The sequence below is a fragment of the Manacus vitellinus genome, unplaced genomic scaffold (genome assembly GCF_001715985.3).
Source record: "Manacus vitellinus isolate BGI_N305 unplaced genomic scaffold, ASM171598v3 scaffold_80_pilon, whole genome shotgun sequence".
Classification (NCBI taxonomy): Eukaryota; Metazoa; Chordata; class Aves; order Passeriformes; family Pipridae; genus Manacus; species Manacus vitellinus.
Genome location: NW_021940818.1, coordinates 177,281 through 190,830, shown reverse-complemented (window position 1 = coordinate 190,830; position 13,550 = coordinate 177,281). Strand labels below are relative to the sequence as shown.

Genomic DNA, 13,550 nt, shown 5'->3' with positions numbered 1-13,550 from the left:
GAGGGTCCCCGAGAGGGGCTGGAGATCAGGCAGGAGGGGGATGAGATGTTTTGGGGTAACTTGTGTTGTGGATGCCGGGGGAGTGTGGGTTCGAAGGGGGGCTCTCCGCAGGAGCTGTTTTCGGAGGCACGCGTGGCTGTAGGTGTCGGCGTAGCCCTGTCCCCGCACACATGCGTACGCGGCTGAAACGCGTTTCAGAGCCACCTTCACTCGCTACCACCTCTTCACTTTAATTTTCTGTGCGTGCCGCTGAGATAAGGGAGCCTTTTCCTAAGAATCAGGGAGATGACAGTGAGCAATGGATGCTCTGAAATTGCCCGTGGTGACTATTTAAAACTGTGCCTCTGTGTGTCTCGTGTGTGTGTAAAATGAAAGATATTTGGAAGGGGGGGGTGGGGAAAGGGACACAAATCATTTTAATACGCCTTAATGATCAGCTCATGTTACTGTGGTAGGAACATCAGAGAAAATTAATCCTACCATTACGAGTAAAACACTGCTCTGGTACGAGAGTTCTCAGCTGCATGTACCCTCCTAATAATACGCACAATTTTATTTATTTTTACATGCAAACACGGCTAGTAATTAGCCGTGTGATTATACTTGTGCATTTCATTGGGGCTTTAACTGATGTCATTCTGCATTATTCAACCATATGAAAACAATTTTCAATTAAGATAATGGCACACCTTGAAATTATGCAAATGCCAGCCGTATTGTGTAGAATAATTATGACAAATGCAAAGCAGGTAAAAAGTTTCCTAATGCAGTTGTGTTTTACACCCTGGTGATGTCATTTCCCCTCTGGCCTAAGTTAGTCATTCATTAGCAGAGTAGCAGCAGCAGCAGCAACAGCAACAGCTCTGAGTGATACTTCTCTGGCAGGGAGCCTACAGAAACCGGCACTGAGAGCCAGGGCCTAGAGAGGGCAACATAACACTCCCATTAAGAAATGTACTTTGTTTTCACTTACTCCATTAACTTGTTTATAGACATCAGAATGGTTTTTTATGATCGATTTTTAATAGTTTGGAACGATCCGAGCTGTGCTTGGGGATGTGTGGGTGGACAGGAGACAAAAGGCTGGGTGCTGGCTGGGGCTGTGCAGGGTCCTGGCTGGGGGTGACCAGCCTCATCAGGGCACAGGGTGGCTGTTCCCCCTGACCACCCCAAGGTCCTGATCCCTTAGGTAAATGACACCCACATCTGTCCCCAAAGGGGCGTCAGGGCCACTCTGGGGTCGCAAGGCTTCCTAACTCCAGGCTGAGCTCTGTCTGCGGGAGGAGATGCAGTTGGTGGGTCAGAGGCGGCTTGTAGCCATCAGGGTAGACTTTATTCGTGGTGTGGGACTGCTGATGGGGTAAAACACCTTATCTTGCATTCAAGGAACGAAGTGAGACGGTGCTTATACGTGCATTGCAAATCTGCAGTGTCCGAGGCAAAGGGTGAGAGGGGCGCTCGCTGTCCGTGGATTTGTCGGCGAGGGGAACGAGAGGTTGAATCGCGGGCTTGCGATGGAGCCCACAGGAGGTTTAGGCACAGTCACTGGCAGCTACCTGCGCTAGAGGCATGATTAATAGAAGCAGCTGGCTGCCTGCTCTCTGTAATAGCAGCACTGACACTATGACAGTATTCAGCTAGTGGCTGTGAGGAGGGAGGAGAAGCGAGGAGGTATGTAATGCTTCTGTTAGTCAGAAATTTCTGATGGCGTGTTTTATCTGATTGCCAAATGTTTGAGCTAATCAGCAATAAGCGTAAATATAAGTCTTTTTATAGCTAGCTGAATTCATCATCCAGATTTAAATATAACCCTGACTGCTGCTAAAACCGGATGTTTCCACGCACTGAGGCCCAGACCCAGGGAAGGTTCAAGCCCAGATGTGCCTCTGCTGCAGTACCTCTCCCTACACCTGAGGCTCAGCATCCCCATCACCTCCGTGGAGAAACTCCTGTTCACCCCCAGGAGCTGGCCAGAGGTTGCTTCCCAGGGAGTCTCAGTGGATGGTGAATGTGGGATGGGGCTGGTCACATGCAGCAGTAGAAGTGCTCCTGGCCCTGATGCTCATCACATCCCAAAGATATGCCTGCTCCCAGGCATGGAGAGCCTGGCAGCAGCTCTGGCATCATGCTTGGGCCAGGGGTCTTGCTGCGCAGGAGCAGCGGAGACATCTTTGTAAGAGCAACGGTGCCTTTGGGAGCACTGTTAGGTGAGGTAGAAGAGGTTTGTGCTGCTTCGGTGAAAACTTCATTGCTGCTTTTAAGACACAGGGGCCTGAGTGTGCTGCCTCCCACCTTGCCATCCAGCCCAAACACTTCAGCACTCTGGTCAAAGAGGTGAGGAAGAAGTGGCTCTCCTCTGTTCCTGGAAAGCCATTGCCAAACTGGAGAAAAGTATCTTTTTCTGGAGGAAATCACCACCTTGCCCCTATTTTCTCGTCCACTCCTGGTCCAGCACAGTTCCCTGTGTCACCTCCAGCATAGGCTGGGAAAACCTGTGTGATGGAAGGTGTCTCACACAGGGTTCGAAGGAGAATGCTTGGGGGGATGTGAAGATCCTGAGGGAGTTGGCCCTAAGAGCACACTGTTGCACTTGACCAGTTTTGCAGGGTGAGTGTGGAAAGCAGCCCCCCAGCTCTTTTGGCACCTGACTGGGAGAAGTACGTGCCGGCCGAGAAAACCCTTGTCTGGTCCCTTTGCTCAGTGCCCTGGTCCTGTGGCAGTCAGGGAGCACAAGGTGGGCTCAGCCCCCAAGTCCTCCAGCCCACAGGGTCTTGACCAAACCCTCCTCCAGCTCATTTATTCCTCTGTGCTCCAAGGGGTAGCGTGGAGCTGTGGAATGACTGACCTTTGCAGAAGCAGTTCTAGAGCAGAATGCTTGTTAGTGCCATGTGTTTTCATGTTTTTAAAGGTGTTGGCATTAATTAGACTAGGCTTAAAAATATATCTCAAAACTGGTACTCATTAAATCCAGAGATGGTATTTGATGTGATGCATACAATTCCTAAAGAAACCCAAACAACCAACTAATTCACTTTGCATGGTCTGACATTCCCTACATTGCCCTGCATTGTGGTGAATGGTGCTTCCACTGAGGCTGGACTGTCAGTGGGGATCTGCCTTTGGTTCATTCATCAACAGTGAAGTTTACTACGAACTCATGTTGATTTCGTCTCTTCTCCCGAACTGGGGATCTGATGCAATGCTTTTCGCCTTGCAAATAATCCTTACTCATGCAAGTAATTTACATGAGTAAGCGTTGCTCATACGGAGGAGAGGAGAGAGCTAGTTTCCTGTAATTATTTCCCTAGCAGTATTTTGCATTTTCAGACTAATTGGGGGAAAGGGAAAAAAAAGAAGTCACTCCATAAATGTACGTCACTTTATAATTTCAGGAGAGATTCTTCAAGAAAGTTAAGGGAGGCAGTGGTTTTTTTCTCCCTTCATTTCGGGACAGATGTTCACAGCATCCCTCGAAAGCCTGATTTGTTTTGGAGGGGTTCTCCACGTGCAGAGGTCCTGCCCCAGTGCAGAAATGTAGCATAGGCTGACCTGAGCGTGGTGTCTTACACCCGCAGTGCTTTATTGCCACCCCCCTTCAAAAATGTGCTACTCCCTTTGCGCAGTAATAGATCTATTTTTATTTTTTTAAAAGACATAGGAATCTGTACGCTCTTATTTGAAATGAGAACAGTCCTGTTTTAGTCTCCACAGTGTGTGCCTTATGCTCGTATCTGTCAACACTGGTAATGGCAACACGTTTCAAACATGCAGATTATGATTATTAAAGGGTGCTTTAAAAATCATGCTAATAGCATCAATCTCCAATGTACACTTGCTCAAATTAATTCAGCTTTGTAAATCAGGCGCACTGTAATAGCAGTGTTAGAGGAATGGCATTTGTCATAAAATATCATGGTTTTGGTAATTGCATATCCACTCTGTATATTTTTATCTCTCTTGCCACCAGTAGCATATGCTGGCAAAGGAAGGAGAGGGCAATGATATTACTCAGAGAAGCCACATGTTGCTAGCCATTAGCCAGCAATCTGGCATATCTGGTCATTTAAGGCAGATTTCCTTTTTTAAAATCTTTTTTTTTTTTTCCTATTCCCTCCCCTTCCCAGTGCATTCAGACTGTAAAATACACCCACTGCTCTCCAGAGTTGCTTTTCCCAGTCTGATCAGTGGCACTAAACATTAAACTCTTGTCTTTGGAGAAGAATGGGCCTCACATGGTACACCCTCAAGCATGTTGAGATACTGTGCAGGCTGGAAAATAAAAATGTTCTAATTGTGTCTTTTAAATAAGCATAGGAGTGAATTAATTAGACTATATTTTGTCTTTAGTTGCTTAGTTACACAATAGTATTCCTAAGCGCAAGTAAGATAAATTGGCTCTTTTTGTGCTGCTTGTCCCTTAATCATAATTACTGTATTGCTCAGGAGAGTAACGCATACATAGATTTTGCATTTTTAATAATATTCAAACAATATGCGAATGATATAGAAAGTATGTTCTGATTCAAGCTCTCGCATGCTTTTATTCGGGAAGAAGTTCTACTGCTATGGGAGCAGTATTTGCATTAGTTGCTCAGAGATGTAGTTCTGGGAAATACATAATTGAAATATTCTTGCAATGCTTGTTCTGGCCCTTTCATTCGCATTCAAAATAACAATGCCTTAAGTCTCTGAACAGTCATCCACTCTTGATTTAAGAGCGTTTTTCTTTGTGTGTGTGTGTGTGTGTGCATATGCAGTGTGGGTTCACACCCAGCGTTAACCCTGCAGAGCCAAGGCACTCGTGTGATTCATGGTGTCGTATCAAGTTGAGCTTTTTATTTGTAGCTAAAATGCAGTCAGAAGGTCAGATGAACATCGGCATTTTATGGCATTAATCCAGTGACCTTAATGCTTGGCAGGCGTCCATGTTTCTGTGCAAAGGTGCCAGGGTTATAGATAATAAAAGAGTTTGTTTTCATTTTCTGGGTATTTTAATCTTTCTTTGCAGAGCGTAGCCTCGGGTTTGGGGGGCTTGGGGCTACTCCCGGGGGCCAAAACTTTAATGTCTTGCTGGGTTGTTGAACGTTTGCTGCTAATGATGGGCAGATTGATACAGATACTGAACAATGGAAGGTTCTGGCAAGAAACCCCCTAGACATGCTCAGTGGATGTATGTGAAAATTGGCTCCATTGTTCTGCTGTATGAAAAGCAAGTAAATTATTTACAGATATTTGCTAATTAAAGCACATATTGTTTTACCAGCACAATAGAACACAATATAACTAAAGACAAAAGAATAAGCTTGCATAATTTAAACCTGCTAATGCCATGTACTCCTTGTTAAGAAAAATATAATTATGTAATCTACGAGGAAAGCTTTTCGTACTGTAACTGTAGTAGGCAAAATTAGGAATGAATTGCTTGTCAACTTGCCTAAACTAAAACAGCTCCTCAAGATCTGTGAGCTATCTGATGGGGAAACATTTTGACTGAAGCCTATTTTCTCTTTGGTCAGGACTTCTATCTACAATGACAGATATAAATTCAATTTGAACCTCTGCTTGGGAGTGGGAGGAGGGAGAAAAAAACCCACCCCAGACAAAAAGGAGGAGGCTCACAGTAGAAATGTCATGTCTGGCTGCTCACAGCCATCCCTCTGTGCACTCCATCTCCACCCCACTTCTGGCCCAGATGTACCAGTGTCCCACAGAGCATCCTATAAAGACATGGTGCTGCTCTGCCCGAGGTCATTTGGCATGTCTCGCTTTGGAATTACGGAATCACATGGAAAAAGCTGCTTGCTAGTACAAGAGAAAGTGAAAACCATAGGATTTCTCATGCTTCATTCATGTCCTTTATCTTGGTCTCTTCTCTTGGTTTTGGACCCTGGCAGAAGGGATGAACACATCAGTGTGAGTTTCAGACAGCTCTGTGCAGCTGTGCTTAGGCTGGGGAAATACCTGTCACCTGAATTTAACAAGATTATTATAGCCCTTTAAAGTAATTAGCAGAGGATTAACAGATGAAAGGTTCTGCCTTGGCCTCTTTAAAATTCTCCCGTGTGCCAGGTAAATTCCTGATCTGTGCCTGTTTCCGTTCTCAAAGCTTTCCCCATAGGTGGAGAGTAGTGGTCTCTGTAGGTCTCTGCACACAGCCACCCCAGCAGTCAGGTGCACTCCACAGATCCTTTGGGATCCTTGCTTCCAGCAAAACCTTTCTTAGGGTGCTGCAGATGTGGGGACTGGGGCACAGCTCTGCCAGACAGGAACCTGGTTCAGTGATCCTGTTCTGCAGGTGGGACCACAGGGAAACCTCATAAGAGTCTCCAGTGCTTGGCACAGGCAGGGGCAGCTTGCTTTCCCCTCAACCCTGCTTTGAGTGCCTCATTTGGTTGCCATCTCCTTGTGCATCCCCTAGCCCAGGGCAGACAGAGGTGTCCCAAAGGATCTGTGAAGTGCACCTGACTGCTGGGATCTGGGCTTGCCATGTAATAGGGGACTGTATGGCAGTGTTCCTTGCAGGGAGGCTGAACAGGGAACATCCCAGAGCCAGACCTTTTTTACAACACAGCCACAGTTTTTCTGCTAGTTTGTGATCCTGCAGTCTTAAAGCCCCCCATGTGTATTCCCAGTACACAGCAGGCAGCAGGGAGACAGGACCTTCTTATGCTAGAGAAAGTCTCTGAGAGCAAAGCAGTCCTGTACAAATGCCCTTTTAGGGCTGGCTATGGTAACTGAAGGAAGTGCTGCTTGTAGGGGATGACTGGAGCCTTGAGTTCAGGTTCCTGAGTGACTTCTGGTGAGTGGGCTAGGGCTGAATTGACATGACCTGGTTTCTCCTGCTGTCCCAGAGCCCTGGTAGCATCTGTATGGCAGAGAAAAGCTCTGGACTAAAGGCTTTGCAGTCAGGGCTTTTTGGTTTTACTGTGCTTTCAAGTAAGGGTTGTGGTACTTCCCTCAAACCCCCAGGTAAATGCATTGCTGTGGGAGAGGTGCTTACTGGCAACAAGCCCCCTCCTTCCCTTCTCCATGCCTGCAACATGACCTTCCACTCCTCAAAGGGATCTAGAGCAGGAAACCAGATTCCTGAGGTGAGAACTGCGTTGTTACACAAAGTATGGGAAGGTCCGTTTCACCTAAATCGCAAAAAACTAAAAAATCCATGGGATGTAAAAAGACCCCCTAGAATAAGACAGGCCTTTATGGCCAAATGAAATATGCAGTTCTATTATCCCTGGTGAATGCAGTCCGTAAGAGTCACACTGTATTTTTTACTCCTGTGGATGAATGTGTTTTCATCAGCAATGTACTCGGTTGTAAAATATGCATCCCCAACTATCTGCTGTGCTAAAGATTTCATGAAAAAGGCTTGAAGATGTTTTCTAATGCAAATCATACTGATCAGATAAATGACACGCAGTGTCTCCTGTAATTATCAGCAAGAGTTTTTACAGTACGTCTCCTGTTTTTCTCTAGGCCACGTATTTGATGTTAGGAGACAGCCAAGCAGGTGTTCGACTCGCTCGTGCCCTCCAGAATTCCTTAAATGACCTCTGGAAGCACTGGAGTGAAAACAGTCTCAGCATGTCAAAATTTTGAGATATCTCAGTTGCTGTAATTCTTTTAAGGCTGCCTGGACGTCTCTAAAATATAAATCTTTCCTAGTTATTGGCAATGAGTGAGGAGTTGTGACGTACCATATGCGAGCGTGCAGTCAAGATGTACGACCTCCCTGTGCTGCCCTGTGACTCCCGGCCTCGTAAGAGTTAATATTTCTTCTAAAAAATAATTATCTGTTTTAAACTATTATAACTACCTGACCTCTTTCCCTGAATGTAAGTATTTCAACCATCTGCTGAGTCAGGCAATATAGCATTCTGTGCTTTTGGGAGGCTGTGATGGTTGCTTAGACAACAGTGACATAATATTTAAGCATAATGGCTCTCGAGAAGATGCTGTCCCCTTCTCCCTGGATGAACTTCTCTGGAAATGCAAATCCAATATGCTCTTAAAAAAAAACAAGAGAGGGATGAAAAGGGTTTGTGTCACCATCTTTCTTAACCATCTCCCCACATCCCACTTGAGAGGTGAAAGTATTGTACTTCTCTTAGAATCTTGTAAGATGTGCTAAAATTACAGGCTGAGTAGATACCCGTTTTAGAGAAGCAGAAAAAAAATACCTCTTTCAGTAGTCAGTGCTTATTTCAAGACTTATACAACATTGTGTCTGGGAACGTTGGTCCATTGGACCACTGACCGTTGATTGGTCAGTGTCCATTAAGGTCCATCCGAGATAGATCTGATTCCTGAGCTGGGCTGAAATCTGTGCCAGTTGTTTTCTCATCCTGCTGTAGCAGGAAAAAATGGTAATTAAAGACTTAACCGTGCAATGGAGATCTTATAAACATATCACTTCAGAGCATAGCTAATACACGATGAGTTGATTTTTGTATATATATATATATATATATATATATATATATATGTGCTCTCTAAGCCATGTGGGTGGTTTTTCATGTTTACACAGAGATATAATTATGAATGACATGAAGGTTATACAGCAGATTTCTTTAATCTTCTAAAGGTTTGTTAGTCATGTGTCACCGTGTACCTGGTTTTTATTTATTCAACATCTGTATTCTCTGGAAGGGCTGTGGCAGTAGGTGCACAGTGGTTGATACAGAATGGCTGCGGGGGCTCCTCTGGCTGGCAGAGCCCTGCAAGGTTCCAGAGCAGCTTTTGTTGTGACACAGGGCTTAACCAAAAAGGAGAGGAACCCTTTTGTCACCTGCTGCTCAAAAAATACGTAATGAAAATAAAAACCACAGTAGTTTAGGTCTGAGTGCTTGGAAAGGTTGCTTAGGAATGTGCGAAAGCTTGACAAGGCACATTGAAATTCCAGAGCTGGTGAAGTAGCTGGGTGACCTCTTGTTTGGGTGGCAGAGGGACAGGTGACCTCTTGTGTTAGCAGACTACCAAGATAAGGGGAAGACAGCCCCTCTGGAGCTACCTGGGGCTTGGGCTCCTCAGAAAGCAGGAGCTGTGGCCACCTACCATGCCTTGCTGGGTGGCAGTGTTTGTATGATGAGGTGTCAAGGTGGAATTGTCTCTGGAGATGCGGCTCCTCACTGGTGAGATCCGTATTGGCAGCGGCGCTCGGAGGAGGACTGCGGTCTGACTTGTGACCTCTGTGGTGTTTGAGGAGTTGGGAAGGACAACTCTTGTTCTCTCTGAATTGGGCCAAAAATGAGCAGAGAGAGGGAGAGAGCAGGTGTGTTCAGTCCCGCTGTAGGACGGACGGGGAGACCCAAGGCAGGCCCTGAAATGCACTGGGTAATTTTTCCATTTCCTGGGTAAAAGTGAACTTGGCTGTGTTTCCCTGGTGCAGCCGGGGTGATCCCTGGTGGTACAAGGGGTGAACAGGGATTTGGGGACCAGCTGGTTCCCCCTCCATGGCAGCCCGGGCAGAGCCAGTGAGTGCACCAACATCGCTTCACCCTTGTTACAGTAGGGTGTTGTCTTGTTTTTTTTTTAATTCCTTTTTTTTCTTCCTGTGTACACATCATGTGCATGTGTGCGAAGGTTGTATTCTCGAAAACAAGTTTATTCATTGATGATGTAACAGTGATTGTACTTTTCTTTTGGTTAATAAATTGTCTGCTCAACTTACTTTGTATGCCAGCCAAAATTAGTCATACCAGTTCTTGGAAAGGATATGAAGAAACTAGTAATTGAAATCATAATCATTTGATCATGAGAGCTATTTGGAAAATAATATTTTAACTAAAAACATGTCTGATCTCCAAGTCAGGATTTTTTTTTAAACTGCTGCTAAATAGATTTCTCTAGTGTGGAGTATTAGAAATTGTGTAGTAGCTGGTGATGGTATTCAACACCCTAAAAGAGGACTTCATCCAGAAATTGCCGAGACTGTCTGCAGGCAGTCTGATATTTATATATATGTATTATTTTTTTCCATCCTGACATTTAATAATCACCATGTAATAGCTATAAAATGCATAGCAACTACAGCTTTTTTATTTCAAGTGGATGGTGTAATGAAATTGGGTGAAACCATCCATTGAAATTGTGCTTTGTAGTACCCAGTGCTTGTTTACAAAGTATTGACGTTTGTCATAAACAGAGATTTAAAGCATCACTGTTATTGTTTGTTGTTTGGTGGAAGCTGTGCAGCGATAATGGAAAAGATTTTATTACAAGCTTGCTTAGCATAGAAGCATGCTGTTCATTTCTGACCAAATATTTGTTATTGCACTAAATGTAATGAAGGTGCCTGCTTATAAAACAGTTTTGTATTATATAAGGGAGAGTGGAATATCAGATCTGGTTTTTTTACTAGAGATATTTCAGTATTGTGTGCAACTTGTCACAATAAAGCTTTTTTTTTTTTTTCTTTTCCATTGAGCAGTATTTTATTTCCTGAGGAATGTGTTCAGTGGACAAAAAAAACACACAGAGAGAATCAATCATGCTTTCCTCTTTGTTTAATAACGCAAAGAATTTCTCTCCCCTTTGCAAATACTTTTGTTTATTTGAGAGAAGAATTGGATTCTGGTTTATTTATTTCAAGAACCTGTAACCTTATTCAGTGCTAGAAATGCGTGGTGTGCAAGGTGTAGTGTGCAGCCAGCTCCTGTTACAACATAAATTATTTCTGCTGTTTTAACCAAAAAATCTGGAGTGTATCTTGCTGGGTATGTATGTTTGTTTGGTTTTTTTTTGAGGCTTTCTTGATCCCTTGCTCACTGGAGTCAGCTGTAAAACATCCTGCTTATTCATCATGACTGAGAGGAGTTGATTGTTTCCTGGAAGGTTAAAATCCAGCAATTAGGGCTGTTTTATTTGAGTATATGTTCTGGAGGCTAAACTAAGTTTAAGTGCTTTTCTTAGACTGTATGTTTTAGACGGGAAAAAAATTACGGTTCTGATCTTGAAAAAGGTTTTAAGAAACATGAGAATGTGCAAGTTTCTTTTGGTGGGAAGCACATAACATTTATGTAGTATTTCTTTTGGGATTACATCACAGTTTTATTTAATTTTAAGGACAAAAGTTAAATTCAATATTTGTATTTAAGCCAAGGGAAAATGTACCATAAACACAGGAATTTTCTGGTGAGTCAGAGTTCCAAGAATCTGAGATTTACTTAGTCCATTTATTTCAGGACTAGCTATAACCATTAGTCATCCAGCCATGAATTTTTACATTTGCAGCTAATTGCACCTAAAAAACAAACTTTCCCTCAGGGCTTTGGGTTATACAGGATGTGATTTGGCAACCTGCATTCCAAATGCCTTTTAGGATCATTGCCCTGGTCCTCGAAATTGTCTTTAGATCATGTATATTTGCTTCCAGTAAACAACTAATATTTCCACTTTAGATGGCAAGAGGAATAAATTAAGTACTAGCTATTCTGTAACACAGAAAAATTACTCAGCAGCAAGATATGCTTTTCCAGGAGTCAGTGTGGGGCGGTGTTACGGGTTTGTCAGTCCTCGTGGAGCCCAGAGTGACATGTTGTGTTCTCATTTCACTGCCTCTTGCAGGATGAAGTTATTGCTGTTTCAGAAAAAGTTACTGTGAAACTTGAGGATTTGGCAAAATGGGCACAGTCCGATTTCTCCAAGTGGAAGTGTGGTTTCCGGGCTGAGCCGGTCCAGCTGATGGATGTGGGGAAGAATGGGCAGAAAGAGGCCTTGACAAGATACAGACAATCCACACTCAACAGCGGCTTGAACTTCAAAGACATCCTGAAGGAGAAGGCTGACCTCGGTGAGTATCCCTTACTTTCTCCTGTGGGGAGGGGCCTGTGGGTGAAAGTCTTTTGAAGACAGATGAGCCGATCCTGCCATGCCATCCCCGATTCCCAAGGTACGTCAGAGCCTGGGGCGGAGGTGTGGCGATGGGATACCTGTGTGGGATGGGTGGTGGTGGTGAGCTCATCGCAGACTCCTTCGAGACTGGCATGGGGTAACTCTGTGATACCTGTCTGCTCCCTAGACATGTCCCCAAGCACTATGGCTCAGACCCTGAAGATGTGCACACAAATAATTGTCACTGTGGAGAGAGGAGGCTGGTACGTCTTCTCAAGGCCTCCTACAACAGGCAGGGGCGAGCAAAGGCCTTTTACTTTTCCTGTCCCATCTTCTGGAAGCTCAGAGATGCTCCTGATGCTTGCCCTGCTCCTGTACGGTTGGCTCTGTGTCTTGTTCAGTAGGGAGGTGGCCCTTCTATGGCGTTTCCTTGTCAGCTTTATCTTACTACACAACATAGGGCTCTGCAAGCACCCCACTGTTGTCTCCTGTAGTTTCTTTCCCTGTCTGTTTTTTTGGGATGGGAAACAGTAGCTCTGCTACTTTGGATGGTTGCAGACAGGCTTGCAGCTCTGGGGCTCCTTTGGTGCACAGACACTCATACCTCTAAAATCTGTGGTGGGATCCAAGGTCCAAGGGAGATGGATCGATCCTTTGTTGGTAAAAATGCCTGTTTGTGGTATTAGGCCCCTGGATGCATAACAGCTGCCAGAGATGGCACTTCGAAGTGCGTACCAGGGACATTTCTTTCTTGTGCCAAGCTTTTAACAAATGTTCCATGTTTGAAACAAGTTTAGGCTGTAATTTGTGGAAAGGTAAGAAATTAAAAGCTAAGGCTGATGCATTTGAGGAAATGGTTTTGTACCTTCATGAACAGGAGGTGCAGAGCCAAGTTCAGTTTTGTAGTGTCACGACTGTGTTGGCATTGAGACCCAAGTTACATGAAGCTGAAGATCTGTCTTGGAGGATTTATCTTCTGCATCTCATTTTTCTGATCTTATCAAATGGTGAAGTGATTTTGTCAATGTCACGTTTCACCATTAGATATGTAGGTTGGGAGATTAAAGTACAATTGAAAGTTGATCTTATTTTTCATTACATGTCCAGGAATTAAAAAATAATCCATGCAATTCTTTATCTTTTCCTTTGCTTTTCTGTGTGGTTTCTTCTGGTTCATAATTACGTGCAGTAATTTTCTCTTGCTATTGCCCTGGTATGTTCTTTACACACTACATTTATTTGCATTTGTTTGTTGTGTCAGAAGAATCTTAATGTTTTTCAGACAGAACTTTTGTGTGCTAGTGTTTTCTTGTTTTTGTTTTCAACAAACAAAAAAACCCTTGTGGTAAGTTACGAAATTGCTATTATCTACTCTAGGAGCCAAAGAAAATTATCTTTAAGCCTAAAGCTTATAGTTGCATGTTAAGCCTTTCAAAGTATGGGTTATACTGAAAATGTTTATGGAATGTGAACTGTACGGTATAATTTTGATAACCCCACATTCTGATGTTGCTCATTTTCAGTTGGTGGCTCTGGCTTTATTGTTGGGTTGTGCTTTTTCAGTAGAAAACAGAATTTTGGCTAATGTTTGATTATGATTGCCTTTATCTTTATAATGACCGGTTGATGAGAAGTGAAGCCAAAGGTTCAAGGAGACATAAAGCTGACCAGATATGTTGATATAGACAATTGATCTAGCCTTTTAAAGGCAGTAAAAG

General features: G+C 43.9%; 1 protein-coding gene across 1 annotated transcript in view; it reads left to right on the top strand.

The window, feature by feature from the left end:
• Positions 1–11,569: 11,569 nt before the first annotated feature.
• ARID5B (AT-rich interaction domain 5B) overlaps positions 11,570–13,550 on the top strand; it is a 102,981-nt gene continuing 101,000 nt past the window's right edge. The window contains exon 1 of the mRNA XM_008933646.3: positions 11,570–11,791. Coding sequence (XP_008931894.1) covers positions 11,683–11,791 — 109 coding nt within the window. The 5' untranslated portion in view covers positions 11,570–11,682. The remainder of the gene's footprint in view (positions 11,792–13,550) is intronic.